Source organism: Aulonocara sp. 'chitande type north' Nkhata Bay, linkage group LG9 (genome assembly GCF_057382095.1).
Source record: "Aulonocara sp. 'chitande type north' Nkhata Bay isolate Kocher_YH1m ecotype deep benthic linkage group LG9, A_spYH_male_GT1.1, whole genome shotgun sequence".
NCBI lineage: Eukaryota > Metazoa > Chordata > Actinopteri > Cichliformes > Cichlidae > Aulonocara > Aulonocara sp. 'chitande type north' Nkhata Bay.
In genome coordinates, this window is record NC_141352.1 from 17584892 (window position 1) to 17605223 (window position 20332).

At 40.4% G+C, this 20332-nt stretch overlaps 1 protein-coding gene and 1 long non-coding RNA gene across 6 annotated transcripts in view; one reads left to right on the forward strand and one right to left on the reverse strand.

Annotated features, from left to right (window-relative positions):
* Positions 1–2036: 2036 nt before the first annotated feature.
* lg9h8orf34 (linkage group 9 C8orf34 homolog) overlaps positions 2037–20332 on the reverse strand; it is a 70802-nt gene continuing 52506 nt past the window's right edge. For 4 of the 5 annotated variants that reach the window (XM_086306172.1, XM_086306171.1, XM_086306169.1 and 1 more), the window contains 5 exons: positions 18935–19061; positions 10608–11098; positions 7757–7853; positions 3988–4026; positions 2037–3196 (listed from right to left, as the gene is read on the reverse strand). In XM_086306172.1, coding sequence (XP_086162298.1) covers positions 3189–3196; positions 3988–4026; positions 7757–7853; positions 10608–11098; positions 18935–19061 — 762 coding nt within the window. In that variant the 3' untranslated portion in view covers positions 2037–3188. Of the gene's footprint in view, positions 3197–3987; positions 4027–5126; positions 7854–10607; positions 11099–18934; positions 19062–20332 lie in introns of those variants that run through there. The other variant, XM_086306168.1, reaches the window with a different exon arrangement.
* Positions 10819–19739, forward strand: LOC147321942 (uncharacterized). Its single transcript, XR_015131036.1, has 3 exons — positions 10819–11124; positions 11629–11703; positions 19677–19739. It is a non-coding gene; the product is annotated as an uncharacterized LOC147321942 (long non-coding RNA).

Sequence of the window (20332 nt, forward strand, 5' to 3'; positions counted from 1 at the left end):
GGGTGTCACTCTTGTCAGCAAAGATCAGCATTGTTTGTATTGTAGTAAAAGTGCACCAATGTGCAAAACACTTCTGGCTGTGCGTGCAGAAACCAGAAGTCCTGTCAACAACATGTGAACTCATGTTCTGCTCTACAAACAATGATGGGTGCAGTCTTTTATTGCTTATTGTTTCTTTTACTGCAGCTAGGAAAGTTTATTGCTCTAAATTTTTAGAAAACAAAGCGAATTGGGCCTGCTTTAACGGGCCAAAACTCCTACCTCGGCTTCAAATGACAGCACTTCCATGCTGATGACAGACTCAAAGTAGTAAACAGTTAAAGAACAGCGGAGGCTGATTTTTATTAGTTCTGTGAGAACAGGCAGTTCACTTCAATGAACACAGAAAACAAAATCCAGATTGATGATTATGTTTTAAATTACAGTTACCATAAAAAGGACCCACATAAACCTCCCCGGGTGATTCTGCTGAGGAGTCCTCACAAAAAGGGTTTAATATGGAGCTTCTCCATAATTATAGCCTACCACGTGTAGCGGCAGTGTAGAATGAAGTACTAGCTACTTATGCAGATTTCGTCCTCTTCATGTGAAAGTTCAAAAAGTATATAATACGTTTATCTGTGGAAAACTCAAAAGCATTTAACGTAATTAGAACATTTCACAAACAGGAATTAAACACTGGTTTCCTTTCTCATAACACCAAAAGGCCTTACAGTTTAACCAACCTGCACACACACACTGTCCACAAAAAGTCATACCCAGTCTTTCTATACACATCGTTTTCCCCATGTCACACATTCTCATGATATTGGGACATTTCAAACAACAAATGACTCTATATGCCTTCAAAGCGTACCTCCCACCAACCATAGATTTATTTGTGCTGTACGTCAAGATAATTCCCAGTCTGTTCAGTTGTAAATTAGGACATGGGTCAGCCTGCTGACCATTGATGGTGGTCTGGATCTCACGGTAAGTACAGCGGTGGCTGTTGCTATGCCTGGGTGGCCCTTACAGTTGCTTTGGACCTGACGTATAAAGCCTGCACAATATGCACACTTTAAGAAGATGCTGAGGGTTTCATATTCCGCAGAGAAGTATTAACGATAAGCAATTTGATCTCTCTCTGATTGTGCGGCATAAAACTGACAATCACAATCATCTTTGCGGTAAGCATAATATCATATAGCTACAATCTGAAATATGATACTACGCAGCGCGAGGGTGTGGGTAATTTTATGTACAGAGACATTGGCAAACACAAAAAGCAGAGGAGAAAGGATCAGAGTGCTTATTTTGTGCGACATCTGTGGCAGTAATTGAAGTCCTCATCTCTCAGAGTGTCTTGCCTTTTTCCAGAACTCCTCATGCCTTGAAATTTGGCTGACACAAAACATGAAAGCCTGGAGGAGACACATGAACTCAAGAGAAAATATTGATAGTATAAACGGAGCTAACATGCCTGCGATCAGTGGAACAAGAACAGACAGCAGTCACATTCCCGAATGTTTTTCCAACATAGGGAAAATGGAATATGAAATACGAAAATTGAAATACACAAAGCGATACATTTCCCTTCTCTGTTAGGAAAATATTGTTTATGGTGTTATAAAGATTATATCAAGGCACCACTGTGAGTTAATTATGCCATGTCCTGAAATTTTTCCACAGATCTGCGAGAAACCACATCCTCTTTCCAAAGAGCACACAATGTGCTAGAATGCGCGGGGCATTAATTCACATGCCATGTTTTACAGGATGGGAGTTTTGAAGTGATTAGTCTTCTTACACATCCTTTTTACAGGAATCAGCCGTTGTGAAATGAGGCTGGAGATCTGAGTAGTTTGCAACCACATCCCGAGGGACAGACTCGAGAGCTGGCATTGCTCGGCGTACCTTACCGCAAAACTCAGTGGGGTTTGAGTGAAGGGATCAGACTGTCAGACTGAAGGCTGTGTCCGTGGTGCGCCTGTCTCTGGAGCTGACGTTGTCTGTGTTACTCTCAGACAGCCACAGTTTAACTAACAAGTGCCCAGGCAAACAGAAGAGGCAGTGCGGTAAAAGGTCACGTCTCTGTGCAGAACCTCCATGTACGTAAGAGACGCATAGTTAAACGCTGGGGAAAAGATGGGGGAAAGTGGATTAAACCAGGACTTCATTATTACACGTTAGGTTTAGAGTTAATCTCTATGCACCACTGGAGGTCCTTGCACAAGGAACAGGCTGCATCTGGCCCAACTTTTCAAAGGTTGTCATGCATGGCACACAAAAAGTACGCAAAGTACGGCTATGAATATAGTGGATGTTATCCTTCATTTCTGTGGACTCATATTTGGTGGAATTTTTAGGACCGTTTAAGTATCATAAGAGTTTAATGACTCACTACGAGGATGTGTGTACTCTCCTTTTTTCTTTTTTGTTTAAGGATTGATTTGGAAGGAGTAAAACTAAAATTCTTTCCTGGAGTTTATAAGAACTCGTTCAACCTGATGATGGGGACAATGAGGCGTGTTGTATTACAAAATTCTCCCAAGCGCCTCATCCGTTGAGGCCAAGTTGTTTTTGTTTCTTTTCATTTTGGCTTATTTCTGGGGAAATTTTTGAACAAAACTGCCTCGAGCTTTAGGGGGTAAAAACTCCTCTTTCAGTGCTTTTCCCCCCTCCCAGGTTGAAATTCAGAAAGCGCTAAATAAAAATAGCAGAACAAGGTGTGTTACACTGGGGTAGAAAATAGAACAAGTGCACCAAATCAATATAACAGCATTCCACGGATACCCTTCAGAACTTGCGTATCTTTAAAAAAACCCCACACAAAATCTTTCATCAGTGCATTTAATAAACACTATCCTAACATAGGTGTGCTGCCTTGACAGTGTGAATATGCCACAGGCCTAGAAAAAGTCTACCGACAACAAAATGCATCTGTTTGCTGGACTCCATGTAGAATTTCAGTAGCATGCTATAGAGCAAACAAAAATAAATGGCATATTTCATACTCTCAAGTCATATTTTCACATTTTTATCGTACAGTTACAGTACAATGTGTATGAAATATCTGTGAAAAAGTATACAATCTTTTTCTTTCCTATCTATGAATTATAAAAATAATTGTCTGTGTATTCACATATTCAAAATGTCCAGCGGTTTGCATAATAGTTTGATTGGATCAATGTCTCTGGTCTCCGTCACTATAGGCCTGTGAAAAATGAAAGACAAAAACATCAGTCTCCTAGAAACCAAAATCAGACACATTTAACCGCTAATAAGAATAATAACTGGGGCAATTACTTTGAAACAGCCGTTTAATATTTGAGCATGTCATGGACAAACATGAGGTGGAAAATTAGACTTAGTGTTGCCCAGTGGAGGTTCCAGTGACCATATTTCACAATATAGAAGAGTTGTGGGAGAGCGGTGAGCTTTGAGTTTGGTTGCTGTGGCAATGCTCTGGCCTCTCTGATAGCCAAGCAGCAGCAGCAGCCTGTTCTCAGATCTGCCTCCAGACTGGCACACTGACACTGGGAGCTGTGGGCACCTCCGGAGCCACAAGAAGGAGAACCGCAGACAACCTCAAACCAGACAGACTTTCTCCTTCTCCCAAATGTTGACGCTGTGACTTGACGCTGTCTGCTGCGTGTAAACTCACAACCCAAGTGACTTAATGGAATTGGGCAACAGCGTCTCCACACACAGGCAGCCTCCGCCAATCGCATTTGAGAGCCGCTGTGCCCTCCATTTAGCCTGTGACTGTAACTGAATGGACCGTAAATGAAGGTGGAGGCTACCAACTCGCCCATTGGTAGTTGTTTGGGAAACATAATGTGGCTCTAAACATGAGCTCACTGACAGACGCTGAGGCTCTCTCAGTTTGAAGCAGTTACTTACAGCAGCAGAACTCTTGACATAGTTTGCAGGCGGTGGCAAAATTATGCAACACATTAGAGACTGTCTCTTAAGGTTAAAACATCTACCTGTTCAGATTCTCACCTGAAAACACGGATCTCTTATTGGCGTCTCGTGAACCACCTGTGAAAGAAACGAATAAATGTCACGCAGGACGACGGCTCTTATTTGAAGTTACAGTAATGCAATACAATAAACATTTATAGGCATTTGTGGCTTTGACAAAAAAAAAGTATTAGCATGGTTCGTTTGAAATATCTTTTTATACAATGACTGACCCATAGTAGGTGTCACATTAAGCACTAGGCTGGCAGTGAGGTTGGCGTATTAGTGCTGAGCTCATTTAGCACCATTTACTGCACTACACTACACACACATGTAGACTCGGTTTCACAGGCTTGGGTTAAGTAAGTCTAGCCTTGGACTAAAAACCTTTTTCAGCAGAGATCCTCTCTGATTTTTATTCTTTTAGTCTAGGACTAACCACTCGGATAGAGTTTCTAAAGTAATCTCTATTCAAAATTACTATATTCTATATTATATTACTATAGTAATCTATATTCAAAATTATACACATGCAAGAAAATCAGAATTTTACTGGTATTGCACAAATTTATATATTGTCAAAGTGCAAGCTGCAACTAAGTTCATGGCCTGACACTACCCTATAACAAAACGTAAGAAAAATATCCATGCTTTTTTCCACCTGTCTAGCTTTATTTCGTTTTCCAATACTTCTCCTGGCTTCTCTGCAAATTTTATGACTTTTCAGTTTTTTTTATGATCATGCAAACTCTCGTAGTCTAAAACTTTAACTATAGCTTTACACTAAACCTGTCAAACTCTAGCCGACAGCTATTTTTGCTTAGTACAAAGAATGAAAATAAGAGGTAAAACCCTTGCTTACTAATATTTTTCATGTGTCAGATTTTGCACACAAACAGCCAAAATGACAGGACCCAATTTAGCTTTAGCCGTGTTAGCAGACAGAGACTTTAACCTGAATCAGAATCAGAAAGGGTTTTATTGCCAAATGTTGAGCGGGTTTACAACATTAGGAAATTGCTGCGGTGCTTCAGTGCAAACATACTGTTATAAATACTGTTATAAATTAAGCTTAAATGGACATGAAAATAAAAATGAGAATAAGAATTAAAAGTGCTAAGTAGATAGATATATACATGATATATACATGAGTGCAGGTGGTGATCAGTGCCAAACATGGAATGATGCAGTGAACACAGCGTAGGGAAGCCTTTCTGTGTGGAGTTTGCTTCAGTCTGTTAGCTCTGTTCTAAACTGGTGACTTGTCCAGGGTGCACCCTGCATGTAACAGCTGGGATTAGATTCTAGGCACTTTGTGATGCTGAACCCGATAGGCAGAAGAAAATGGATGGATTTTAACCCAAAGTAGCCAGCTGCAGTTTCAGATTTAAGAGCAGCAAGATAGAAAGCATAATGAGCTATACTAAGGAGATGCATGTTGTTTTATATATGTAAATGAAGATCACTGACTATGTCTCCATGTATGTAAACTATTTAGATCCAGTGACATGCACCCCATATTGAAAAACACATACAATGAGAGCACTTCAATTTGTTTTTATTTGAAAATGATTTGAAGCAATTCCTAAATAAGCAAACATTAGAAGTTTGCTTTGCCTCTTGCTTTGTTTATAGGCTGTGATTTTAAAAAATCTTTTTTTCCCCAATCGCATATTTAGCTGTCAGTGCAGCTGCTGTTTAACAGTATTATTTCATAGGTCAAAAAATTCCCAGGAAAAAAAAATTGGATAAAGAGCGCAAAAGTGCTCTCTGAAAACAATTTTAATGCCTTGCACTGACTAATACAATCGCTCACATGCACATACGCAAATGCACACAAACCAGATTTCAGTGAACAGTCCCAGTGGGTCCTCTCTCACGCCAGAAAGTGCTTTGTCACGTCTTGTGGCTCTTTTTCTCTGTCAGTCTCCCTCTCCCCTGTCTGAGCCACGTCTAATTCAATATGCGGTTCATATCCTTTCTCAGCATTGCCATTACTACTGCCAAGACTTAGAGCAGACCCCCAGGGGCTATTAGGAAAATCCATCCATTTATTGTGCAAGATACACATTTGGCAAAACAACGGCCCTCTAGAGGAACTTGTCAGAAGAGTTATATTTCCATGTGACAACCATTCGCCTGCTTGATCTTTTGTTTGACTGGAATTCTTGTTTCATAGCATCAATGAAAGCGGTCTTTTTAAGTCCCACATGCACTTAATTTTCACTTTGTGTAGCTGATGATTCTTTGTTTGCTGAGAAAACAGGGCTTAGTTATTTTCAGAGCGTTGTCTTTTATCATTTAACTCATTCAGAAATTGGAAGCGTCTTATTTTTGGCTAAGCAGTCACAGGACCTCAGCGTGCCAGTGTTGGTCTGCAGCGCTCTGTACATCCAGCACATTGGTCCACTTCAAGAAGCTTTGACAAATACAACAAAGGATAGCGTGAGATTTGGTTTGAGCACTTGATCAGGTTGTAATTGTGGAAACATGTTGGATGGCCCAAAAGGAAAAGATTTCATCGAATTTTGTCTGATTTTTAATGATCCAAGGAGAATTTATCATAATGCTTTAAATATACTGGGCATATTCATGTTTCCCCAGAGGATGAATCTCTCAGTTTGCATGGGATATTTCATGATTTACTCATTTATTTGTTCGTTTCATGCGCTGTTAGGAAATCTTCAGAGAGCATATTCATGCTCTCAGTGACATAAACCCTACTGATTTTGTCTTGACCGTGTCGCCTTATGTCAGTGCCTGTATTGGAATAAGTATCAGAATGTCTTACTGAGTGGCTTTATAGTATAGCCCAACTTAAAGGTCCCAAATCCATTTGCGGTTACTTCAGGAAGGGCATCAAATCAAAAATGCAGGGCTACCCGCTGTGGTGACCCCTTGGGAATAATTGCGCAGCCAAAAATAAAGTCTTCTACTGATAAGGCTGTTATAACATTTGAAGCATTTCAGTCCAGTCCATTTATATTTCTGATACAGCAGACCTGCAGGAATATGTAATGTTTACATGACTGATTTGTCATTTAATGCAGCTACAATAACTTAAAAGTCTCTCAGGACCTAAGACATTTATCCATATGTTAATCAGTCATAAGGCAGTATAAATCTGACAGTTTCTTAGCGGATCACAGTGAATTGAAAAGTACTTAGTTTCACTCCGGCGAGCATGTGATTATCAGACCATACCACCACATGCACTCATTTGATTTATGGACCAGAACTTTCAAGGAGGTCTGATTTAATTCTGTCATGTTCAAAGCCAGAGTAACACACTGCACCGCATCCAAGCCAGGCCATTACTTTGACTCGATTTATGACTTTTTAAGCAAAAAAAACAAAAAAACCCCTACACATCTATGTGTTGGATTTTGATAAAGATATATTTCCTACAGGTGCCAGGAAAGGAAATTGTACATGACAACATCCCACCCTTTCAGAACCTCTCCAGGATTTCACCCAGTGATGAAATATGGAAATTAGCATGAGTCAGCCGTTTTGCTCCGTTGCAGAATTTTACAAGGAATATGTTTCTATTGCCAGTTTAATCCAACAGTTAATCATTGTGGTAAAGTGACTGTGCAGTGATGAAATGAACGTCACGTCTCACAAAGAAAAAAGAAAAAAAAAAGTCAGTGGAAAGGTAAAAACATTAGAGGTCCAGATTTGTAAACGGTGCAAATGAAAGCTTCTAAAAAAACTCCCAGTAACTGAGATGCACTGTGGATGTTTGGTCTCGCCTGCATGAGGGGAAAAAAGAAAGAAGAAAGGTAGAGCAAGAAAAGTAACTCACTTTTATCCTGTTCTGGAGGGTCCAGGATGTCACTGTCTGTGTCACTAGGAATATGCCAAGGCTGTCTGATGGCCTGTAACTGCTGGTAAAACTCATCCTGAAATGGAAAAACAGATCATAATAGAAGAGAAATAATAGAGGATGGTAAAATATATACTCTGCAGATAGATGGACAGAACAAAAGAGAAATGGAAAAACAAGATTAGGAAAGACAATCTAGGCCAGCCTGTCCGTTTAGCAAATCTGAACTCTTAAACAAACTGAAAATGGAAACAAATCTTCAACCGGCTTATGGTTGTCATTGTATTAATGACTATGTATTCATAATTGTATTCAATACTGAACATTTGGAACCCTAACCCATCAAAAAGTGCAAAAGTCAAGAAATAAAAATGTACAAAACTAGTTGAATACCAAGAACTGTGTCAGTGCGTCCCAGGGCAGCTGTAGCTACAATGTAGCTTGCCATCACCAGTGTGTGAATGTGTGTGTGAATGGGTGAATGACTGAATGTAGTGTGAAGCGCTTTGGGGTCCTTAGGGACTAGTAAAGCGCTATACAAATACAGGCCATTTACCATTTACCATAATGAGCACACATATACGGTGAAATATATACTTTATATCCAAGAAGCCACTGCTTATGTCTTCATATTTTGCTTCTAAGGAGCCAGACTTTCTCTCCAGTTTTAAAGAGCCATAGTTGTCGAGCATTCCTGAAGGTCTTTCAAAGTTTTCTTTGGAAATTGGCTGCTTTTTCACTTCCTTCAGTCCAGTCCTTGTACCAAACCATTTTCAGAGGAATGTTTACTCTTGGTTGTTAAGTCACTGACCTATATTAATAGGTCATTGAAGCCCCCTCAAGGGATGAATCAGTGTTGTACCCCTTAGAAGTAACAAAAACAGGGGGGGGGGGAGACAGAAAAGACCTGACACAGGACCCAAAAACTGCTTCTGGCCCATCAGTTGATCCATCTACTGTTCACTAAAGTCTCCTCAGAAATGGTCTCAGTGGAAGAGCGGCTGTTAAGAACCATTCTTAAAGAGGGGAAACAATGGCTGGGGTACTCAAGTTACACAAGATCTGGACTGAAAATCAGTAGCAAGAGGTCTTGTGAGTTAAATTTCTCTAACTAGAAATATATGTTAAAAAAACAAAAACGATTTTCAATTTTTTTGTAGTTTATTGCACTTTTTTGCAATTTATGTAATTACTATGCACTTAATGCATACATATTATTAAAATTTGGGCTATAATGGTTGTATTTATGTATAGCAACTTGAAATGCTCCCAAAAATGGCACTACAGCATGTAAAAATATAATATAAGCTCTGGCGGACTTGGGTCTATGGTAGGTCTTAAAGGGTTCATGAATAAAATTTGGCATTTTTGGTTCAAATCATCATCTATATGTACGGAGGACTTTAGGAGAGAGGTACAACGGTGAACGTTTACATCCTATCTGTGAAACACATTGGAGGCTCTGCAGTGGTTGGTGACTGCGAGGGACCTTGGCAAAGTTGATCCAATTATGAAAGCAGACAATTTTAAACACACCAGCAATGCAGTAAAAGCATACCTAGATGAAAAAACAAACAAAAAAACAAACAGTGAAACCCTAGCAGTCCTGGATTGGCCTCCCCAGAGCCAGAATTTAACATTATTAAAGCAGTGTTGCATCATCAGGGGCGATCGTGGCTCAAGAGTTGGGAGTTCGCCTAGTAATCGGAAGGTTGCCGGTTCGAGCCCCGGCAACCTTCCGATCTGGTTGGACAGTCTCGGTCTCGACAGTCTCGGTCGTTGTGTCCTTGGGCAAGACACTTCACCCGTTGCCTACTGGTGGTGGTCAGAGGGCCTGGTGGCGCCAGTGTCCGGCAGCCTCGACTCTGTCAGTGCGCCCCAGGGTGGCTGTGGCTACAATGTAGCTTGCCATCACTAGTGTGTGAATGTGTGTGTGAATGGGTGGATGACTGGATGTGTAAAGCGCTTTGGGGTCCTTAGGGACTAGTAAAGCATACTACAGGATGGTAATGGTAAATACAGGCCATTTACCATCATTTTGACAAAAAAATAAAATAGAAAGATAGCAAACATCCAAAAAAGAGCTTTGAATGTCCTTCAAGAAGCCTAGAGAACTATTCCTGAATACCAATTAAAGAAAACACAAGAAAGCTAGCATTTATATCCGTTGTTTTCTCTTTTAAGAGGTTAAAGATTCTCTCACTCTGGAACCTGGCCTCACTTTAAGGCTTCAGTTCTTCTACCTGGGACCAGGTGGCCTTAATAAAAGCCGACTGGGTGCAGTAGTGTTTTGGATAATGTGACTAGGTGTCAACTGGCATAACTGTCAGATTACACAAAGGCATTGTAAAATTCCTGCCCCACCATTAATAAAACCTTCAAAAAAAGGCTCATATTTAACAGTCCTGCTGTTAAGTAGATCATGAAAGGAATATAAGAAAGAAATCCCAATGAAAGTTCCCCTTTTATGCCAGACTCATTTTTCCACAGTGAAGTGACATCCTACTGTACAGACCTCCACGACTTTCTGCTAAACCCCACACGAAGTGGTGTGTGCCCGCAAAGGATTTGCACGTGTAATATTTTGTGCTCCTGGTGATCTCGCTCATATTTCTTTCTGAGGAAAGGCTCTCAGCTTCAGTGCCCGGCTTTACTTTTTTGGCTTTCAGCACACAAGTTCACTCTCAAGATGCTAAAACCTTTTCAGACCATGACCCAATTTTTATGACAGTTTTATCCTTGCAATGTGAAATATAACATGTAGAACTACATGTCTCATTAAGTGCTTGCATGACTTGTAAAAAACAAAAGTTTCAGTGTGGGGTCTTACCTCAGACAGATAGGCCCGTAGGCTGGCACCAAGGGTATCTGTGCTGCTTAGCCCTGGAGGGGTGAGCAGCGGTCGGGTAAGTATTGGCTGACTTGTGGGTGTAACAGGGCGGCTCCGCGACCTCCTGAAGGTCACCTCTTTATAAGAGCCAGAGTTAAAGGTGGAGCGTGTCAGCAAACTATTTGGGGTTATGGGCCTGCTGGGTGTTCTGGGGGTTTGAGTCCTGCTCCCAGGGTTGCTAGGAGACTGAGTCCTACCCATGGTGAGGGTCGTGGTCTTGGGGCTAAGCAAGGGGAGGCCCACACCACAAGACTTCCCCGTAAGGCTACCAGCTGGAGACTGGGGCCTGGACACGAGGCTGGGGAGGGGAAGTGTGTCAGGTAGAGTTCTGTGGCGCACTGGGGTGTGGTATAGGCTGCTATGTGGATTATTGGAGCTTCGGGTGGTCATCTTTCCCACTTCTGCCAGCTTTGCCAGGTCCTTCTCAACCTCTGGAGAAAGAAAGGCAATAATCCAAGTCAGTATCCAAACGCTTAAGGAGTAAATTTCCTATTTAAATCCTATGGTATACACACACATTGAAATAAAATTGACTTTATTTAAAGCCACGAAAATGCCCATAATAATTTTTAAGATAACTCTCCCAAATAACTCTGGAAAAGGAACTTTTAACATACCAGCAGGCTTACTTTGAGTTTTATTCATCGACTGATTTGACTAATGATTCACAAACTTTACTGTGGGCGAGACTGCTTGGGTTAATCCCTTTTCTCGGCAATGATGACAATATTTATAGACCTTATAAACTGTGGTGAATCCAGCTTCCTCTGTCAGAAAATGTCCCAAGTTGATACAGTAAGTGCAGCATGGCTGTATTTCTTCCCTTCTTCCTGACAAAAACACATTAGGCTGCTGCTCTGGTAGTCTCGAAAACATTTTTGTTTATAAAAAAACGAGACGCTGCCAACTTCTGTGATCAACATCTGGGTCATTTTTTCCATGTTTTCTGCTTTCGTTCCAGATCTTGGCAATCGGGATTCAACAAACTGGGAGTTATCATTTAAGAGGCATGATTTAGAGGAATGACTCACTCGAGGTAGAGGGTACTTCTGGAAAACTGTATGTGTGACGTTAGATAAATAACAAGAGCAAGCAACAATTATTTCACAAACTCAAACTTCCATGTTTTTGAGCAAATTTCAGCTTTCCTGGGTTTTACAAACAACATTTGCAGAAAACATGAAACATGTGCTTCTATTCACTGACAAATATCCATTTAGTATGCAAACAGAAAATGCCTGTAATGCTATCCTAAATTTAGCTTTTGGACATTACTCCGGAAGATTCTGTTTGTTTAAAATCAGACAGTGCTGCACAAAATCCTTTGGGGATCAAATGCATATAATTATTTGACATGCCTGAGTGGATTGCTGTTTATGTGCTTAAGCAGCTCAGCGTGCATAGAAGTAAACATTCATTTGAGACACAATGCTGAACATATGCTGCTTGTTGTTGGTTTTATGTGTTCACTAACTTGTGTCCTGCGTGATGTTATGTGTGTGTGTCTGTGAACCGTTAAACTTTACAGACGTAATAATTTCTAAATTATAAGAGCAGCGGGTCCTCAGAGTTTTACTGCCTGAATGCCAACACACACTCGGAGGACACTTCATTAGGTACACATGTTCAGTTTCTTATACTGAAGCTGTCTCATCAGCCAATTGCATAGTAACAATTCAATGCATTGAGGCATGTAGAGATGGTAAAGACAAGCTGTTGGCATTCACACTGAGCATCAGCATTGGAAAGAAAGCTGATTTAAGTGGCTTTGAACCTGGTTTGGCTGTTGGTGCCAGATGTGCTGGTCTAAGTATTTCAGAAACTGAAACTCTCTCGAGTTTACATAGAGTGCCGTGAAAAAAAGAATATATTCAGTGAGCAGCAGTCTCAGTCTAATGTCAGAGGTCAAGAGAGAATGGCCAGACTATTAAAGCTCTTAGGAAGGCAACAGTAACTCAAATAACCCCACATTACAACCAACATATAAAATCTCTCTGAATACACATCAAATTTAGCCTTAAAGTAGTTGGGCTACAGCAGCAGAAGACCACCCATGTCAGCTAAGAGCATGAAACTGAGGCTATATTTCGCATGGACTAGAAATCTGACAAAAAAGATTCGAAAAAGTTTGCCTGGTCAGATGAATCTCAACACATTCTACACATTAGTAACAACTAATGGGCAGAAATTGGCAAATTTTATTAATGGGCCAAAACGTGAAAGCTGAAATGGATGAAGGAGGAAGTGAGACGGGGAGAGGAGAAGGTGGCAGCCTCAGAGGCTAATATTGAAAGACATCTGTGGAGTTGAGAGTAGCTTGGTCATGCTGAGGACGAAGCAATCAAATTACGGTAAACACTCAACCGTGCGTGCTGTTCAAGGCAGGTCTTGACATCAGCTTTTGGCAGTGGCAACACTGCTGTATGCACTGTAACCATGTGCTAACCTCCACAGCTGGATCTTGACCATAACACCAAAGGATAAATAAGTGAATACCTTTAGACTGCAGTGAAATAAATAATACAAACGTGCAAAGTAAAGTACAGGATATAATGATTTCCCGCTTTAAGTCCTTAATCACCCACACACTATGTCCACCCACACTGATGGCTGATATTATTTTAAAAAGCTGTAAACAGGATGTATTCCGTAGTTCCCATAAAGCTTATATTTTCATCTTGAGGTATTTACCAGTATAATGATAAACACCACATGTTTTTGCTCTAAATACCCCCCCACCACCACACACACCGACACACACAGAAATGGACATTCGACTCCAGCTACCTAACAGTAAAGAGTAGCCTATGAAAGGCAGTTTTAATTTTAAACTGACTTTGTTAAACACAGGAATACTTTAACATATCTCAGTGACACTGATATAAAGAGACATGCCATCAAAATTCATATACTATGAACCTTGAGTTTGAACCCAAACGCAAGTAACAACAACAGGGAAAAGAGGGTAGAAAATGAGACAGAGGGGGACAGAAAGAAAACAAGAAGAAATAGAAACAGATCTATTAAAGTCTTTGATCCAAAAGCAGTTGCATGTGGTGAGCGAGTACAAGGCCCTAGCACGCTATACGACCATTCAGAACTCATGAAATCTTTATTGGATCCTTCCACTGAAAATAAACAAGTGCGCTAAAGACATGTCATTTGTCAGCAGGCTTACAAGTATACAATATACTGTTTGCTTGACGAAATTAAAACGCTACCCTTTAGTCCTTGGATTGATAACGTACAAATAATGTGAAAGAAATGCACATTCCTCACACGGTGTGAATGGAAGTAAAATTAAAAGTTGGCAACGCGGTCTTGGAAAAATTCTTGGGATTATTTACTTTTACTCTGACGAGATATCCCTGGCTCTAAATGGGGGAAATTTTCTTTTACAAAAGCCTTTGTCACTGATGAATTGAGCAGTTTGCGATGTTTTGTACAACGGATGAGGAGGTTATAGGTATTATATAAACACAGCTTTCAGACTCGGGCCCCTCCCTGGCCTCAAACAAGCGAGAGTGAGGGAGCAAATGTGGTCAAGCAAGCTAAGGACTGAAAGGCAAAGCGGTGAATCAGGAAGATGAGGGATTGTTTCCTGATTGTTTCAGGGTGGTTTTGTTCAAATAAAAACAGTCACACCTCTGCACCAGCTCAAGAGAAAGGGCCAAACGCCGATGGAGTGCATGTTTCATGACTGGAGGGCAATGAAACCACTGTCGCCAAAAAAATGCCCCAAACACAGCAAGTTCAGAAGAAAATACAGACAGAGGAAAGGGTGTCTGCATATAAATACACATCTGCACACTTCAAGGTAATAACTGAGCGGGATTATCTTTGCACGAATCGACAAAATTATGTATACTTATACACTTGAAGTGTGCTAATACATTAACTACTTAGGTATTACAGACATTTTTATACATAGACCCTCATTTTCAGAGGCCCAAAAATAAATTTAGGCAAATAAATGATCTGAACTTGATTTCGTGTTGAGCTTACATTTTTGAACTAGTTATTCGCACAAACTCTCAATATGGGGCCCAAAGAGATGTTGATGCAAGTAAAGGAGGTCAGTATTAGGCTGATAAACCTTAAATATTAAAACTTTAGAAGTGGACATATCAGCAATCAGGCTCAGCAATACTAAAATACCAGGTAGACCACAGAAGATGAAACGGCTAAAGACATATAGCCAAGTCAAAAACACTCTTGAGGAAGTAGGTGTATCATTTAAATTTCAAGTCTATAAGCAAGAGATGCTTTCATTAATGTAAATACAGAGGGTTTACAGTATGGTGCAGACCACTGGTCACAATCAAGAACAGAAAAACATCGAAAAGAGCCTGGACAGTTTTAGGGGGAAAAAAATGCCTCCAAACTGAGATTAACTTGCACTACAATGATGGGAAGAGAAAAGTGTGGCAAAGGAGAGAAACAGCTCATGACCTGAAGCATACCACATCATCCGTCAAACATGGTGGAGCCAGTATTGTAGCATGGTCATGTATGGCTGCCAGCAGAACCAAGCCACTCGTGTTTATTGATGATGTGACTGCTGATAGAAGTAGCAGGATGAATTGTTAAGTGTATGGGGCTACGCTCTCTGCTGCGATTCAGCCAAATTCTGCAAAAGTCATTGAAGAGCGATTCACAGTGCAAATGGATAATGGCCTGAATCGTACTACAAAAGCAGCCCAAGAGTTTCTTAAGACAAGGAAATTGGATATTCTTCAACAGCCAAGTCACTGACCTGATCTCAACCCAACAGAGCATAGCTTTTCAGCTATTAAATACAAAACTGGGGGCAGAGGGACCCACAAGCAAGCAGCAACCATGACGCAACTGTAAACCGTAAAAATGATGCTAGTTTGTCCAATTGCCTTTGAACTTCTTAAAATGGGTGACTGTGTAATTTCTAAATGATTAATCCAATGCTTTTGTTAAATCTGTTGAATTAGAGTAAAACGGAAAGTCTGCAATTCAATCATATATTGATTGTTTGAATTAAAATACCCCATGGTGGTGTACAGACGCAACATTACAAACAAAAACTGTCCAAAACTGTCCAAAAACCTCTGTCTCTGCAATATTTCCAAAATGTACTCTTGCGCAACTGTGTGAAAAAAAAAAAAAAGAGTCCCAGATTTTAAGCCCTATGGGAATGTCCCCAAGAGGGTTATGGACCCCCAATCAATCCTCTACCTAATCACACGAGCCAAGGTGTGACAACGGGTGTGCGTCACAATCAGTCACTGTGAAACCTGGCCCCACCCTATGTGATTTACTGAGGTCAAATGGCCCAGGATGTGAGTGGGCGTTAAGGCTTCTGGGAAGGGATCTCAAAACTGGATTATAGATGGGAGACAGTTGGTGTTGTAAGCCGTCGTCCTCTGTTCAAAGATGGTTGTTCACAATCGACATCATTACTTCTTTTCTGTGCAATATGTGAACACAGGCATCTTCGAAATAGGGGGTCTATGACCCTCTTGGGGGACACCCCCATAGGGCTTAAAATCTTGGACTCTCCAAAAGTTGTCTTCAAGAAACTTAAAGAAGTCCAGACGCTTTTTTTTCCAAGCTACTTAGACTACGATGACCTGGCTGACTGAGAATCTCAGTGAGCACTAACTGGATACATACACTACTCAAATAAATTAAAGGAACACTTTTTAATAAGAGTATAGCATCAAGTCACTTAAACTTGTGGGATATTGATCTGGTCGGTCAAGTAGCAGAGGGGGTTAATAATCAGTTATGGCTTATTGGCCTCCCAGGAACATTTTTGGGCATGCATACAAGCATGTAGAGGCCATACAGGCTACTGACTACCGTTTTGAGTTGCTGAAATGAAATATTAGCAAAACAGACTTGCCTGCCACATCATATTTTCATTTTGTGTTTCTTTTGGTGTTTTTGAATCATTGAATTCAGCCCCTCTGCATGTTGATACTTTTCATTTCCATAAAATGATGTGGGATCCTTTCGTTCCTAACACATTACCCAGTGTACCCATATCAGTGTAGACATCCAGCATGATTTTTTTCCCCATTGAGATTTGATGTGCTTTCAATGTGTTCCTTTAACTTTTTGAGCAGTGTGCATAAGAAAATGTCACAAAATAAAAACACAAACTGGGGAAACAATAGTAGCTCAACAGTGAGGCTCTGGCTCATAATGTGGAAGAGATTTAACAGCTAATAAAGGCTTTAAAGACTTGGATTAGCTTGTTTAACAGCTTCTACAAAAGGCCTGCTGGGAATCATCAGGCTGACTAGTCAGTATAAAACTAGAAATCAATAACATCTGAAAATTTGGTACATTTTTAACACAAACTTTATCCTTTTTTTTCTTTTTTGGGGTGTATTTACTGTCATTTACAGATGATCTTAGAAGGTCATTCCAGCTGTGACCACTGCTGTTTGACAGAAACAAATTCACTCAGTGTGACCAGCATGTGTTTAATATATCTGGTATGCAAAGAAATCTTTACACACTGTGACGCTGTTAAACAGACTGGGAGGACATGCATATACAAACAAGTGTGTGACACATGACGGTAAATGGCAAGTCTCTCCCTGGCTTCTATTCCACACTTTCATCTGATTCATACTTGATCTTCATGACAACAAAAGCAGTCTCTGAGTCACCCAGACGTCACATATATCAAAGCTCAGCCTTGGACTACATTAAGAATAATCATTTCCAAATTGCCACACAAATTCCATTTCGTCAGACAAATAACACTCCAACAGAGTCAGCCTTCGATCGGCTCATATTGACTCAGTAGCGGGAGTGAGAGTTATTAACTGAACCTGTCAAAACTGAAGCTCAATGGGATTCCTGGCATGTGGAAAACATTTTAATTAGTCTTTCTATTTACTCTCCATAAAGCCCAGGAAGAGCAGAGAGAGATAAGAATATACATATCTCACTATACTAAGCGCACAAAATGCTATATAATTCATTCCCGTGTTATAGATTCATTTGTTCCTGTGATTTAAATAATTCAAAGCCAAAAGATACATCTTGTCCTCACGTTTTGGTTGTGTGCGTGAGTTATATAAGTGTCCCAAAAGAGCAGAACACCCTGTGCAAATAGATTATAATTTCCCTGATCAATAGCTTATAAGAAAAATGTTTAAACCAAAACAGAGACTAAGATGAAGATGAAAAAATATTCAGTAACTTCAGTCCACATCCACATGTCTGGATGGTTTTACTACAGGGCTTTTAAGTAGGGGATTTGGGGGTTTTAATTTTACTGGAAGTAATTTTTCTCATTAGGACGAATGCTCATATTCGCCACTCTTACGCCATCATTGTGGACATGGATGCGGATATAGACAGCTGCAAATATCATGGGTGGATGCTATTAACTAACTGTTAAGCAGTGAACTGTTCACATATGCATTATATACATTTGAAAGAGATTGATCCAAAGTCAAGGTAATTTCTTTCCAAGAGTTATTGTGCATTTCTTTAAAGACAAAGTAAACAGATGCAGCGGTAACGGACGCCTTCACATGCTATTCTCAGATTCAGATTTCTCTTTGGATTTGTGGTTCATACGCAGTCGATGCCCTTGGTCCACAGTCACAGTGTGGATTTCATTAAAAAACTAACAAACTGCAATGAGCTTCATGTTCAGACCACCCTTGTGGAAAGTGCTCTTATATAAAGTAGTGTATAATCAGCCAATTATTATTGTTCTTGGTGACACTACCTCATGTAAGAGTGACCATCCCCGTGCACTCATTTCATCACTGGCCACTGAGAGAAGGTGAATTGTTTCATGAAACTGCATATGGAAAAGGGTCGCTGCTTGAATTTTAACACTTTGCATATAAGTTACCGATCTTTGACGTTTGTATTTTACTATTAAAGCAAGAGAATGAATTAATCAAAACATGCTAAAACCTTTATACGATGTAATAAAATGGCTCATTTTTTCTTTTTCTGGCTAATCCAGGGCTCCATAAGTCTTAGTTTTTAATTAACCAGGAAATTCCTTCCACCAAAAGCTGTGTATTCTTTTACTGGATAGCCCCCCCACCCCTCAAGTGCTATCTAAATCCCCTTCAGTTATATAAGACTCTATAGCTTTGTATGCCTGCATGTGTGCATGCTGGCACAGTGTTTTTGCTTTCAAAGAAAGAAGGCTTTTTGATCTGCCTCAGTCTCACAATTCATCATTATAGCTAATATCACATACAGACGCACACACACATAAAGCATGCAAACATACACATACAACTGCCTACCAGCAAGCTGCTTGCCCATGTTCTCCAGCTCTTTAGAAAAGAGGGAGTCGCCCAGTAGCAGGCCCGTCTGCCCGACAGAGCTCCCACCTCTCACAGCCTTCAGATCAGCCTCCCAGACAGCCTGACGCTAGTTAGCAAGGAAAACAGAAAGAGAGAAAAAGTCACATTAGAAGAAAGACCCTTCAATTAACTCTTTATATAATTTTCAGCGTTTGCTGGAAATATCTGAGCCATATCTGCTGGGGGAAAAAAAAGAGCCAATTATTATTTTACGAGCTCAAGAAAAACACAAGAAACCACAGCAAGTGTAGATGAAAGCATACATCATGGAGTGCACTGTGTTAACTGAGTGCAGGGTGCTAGACAGTCAGTAGTGGTTCAGAGCATTTTTGTGTAACTATCAGTAAATCTATAGGAGCGTGTATGCACACCAGTCTGCTGGCAGCGAGCCTGGCAGCAGCAAATCTTGCGCTGCCAGTTACGGAGCAATAAATCAGCCACTTTGAATAGTTTCCAGAGTTTTTTTTTTAAATAGAGATGATCATATTCTAAAGCATATGAAATGAAAGAAATAAAAAGGCAGATTGGATCACTTATGTGTAGTTGCTGTGTTTGGCCTATTTTGCTCGTACCAATCATGGCCAAGTGTGTGATTTGGAAAGGGACCTGTTAGACAGTCTAAACTTTGCCAAGTTCTTTAATGGCAGCATGCTTAATCCTCCTATTTTTTTTCCTTTGATAGGACGCAAGTGGCCAGATGATCTGTTTCAGTGGACCGAGCGTACATGAGCTCCAAGCACAGGTGAACAATAAAACCTGTCAGCCGTAATTCCACCTCCTGTAAGTTTGGTTTACACTAGATAAGTTATGATACCTCTGATGCCAGCACTTACATCATTTGATGTGCTAAGCACTTAATGGGAGACAGAGCTGACTAGACAAAGTGCTGACACAGAGTGAGGTTTGGAGACATCTGGTGATATACATAGAGCGAGGCTTCCAGCAGTCTTTAAAGACAATCCTGGGATAATCCCTTCACAGCAAAACCCGAGCACACGGCTGCGCAATATCACTAAAACAGTGAAATAGTTCAAAATGAAAACATCTTGCTATAATTTTTAGGATTTTTATTTTGAAGTGCGAGGTACTTGATCCTATGCACGACAGACTATGAACATAAAACACAAGCCACAAAGTCCAACTTTAATAGAACAAATGTCAGAACACCTGTGACCACTGGAACCAAACCGATTCCACATGAAATCCTAGTTGAGGATAATTGCTTGAACAAGGTTATAAAAGAACACCTGTGAACACACACTTTCCTCCTGGGTTATATCTAATGCAACATAGCTGAGTGTGGTAAAAAATAAACAGTGTGAATGGGAGTGTAGGAAG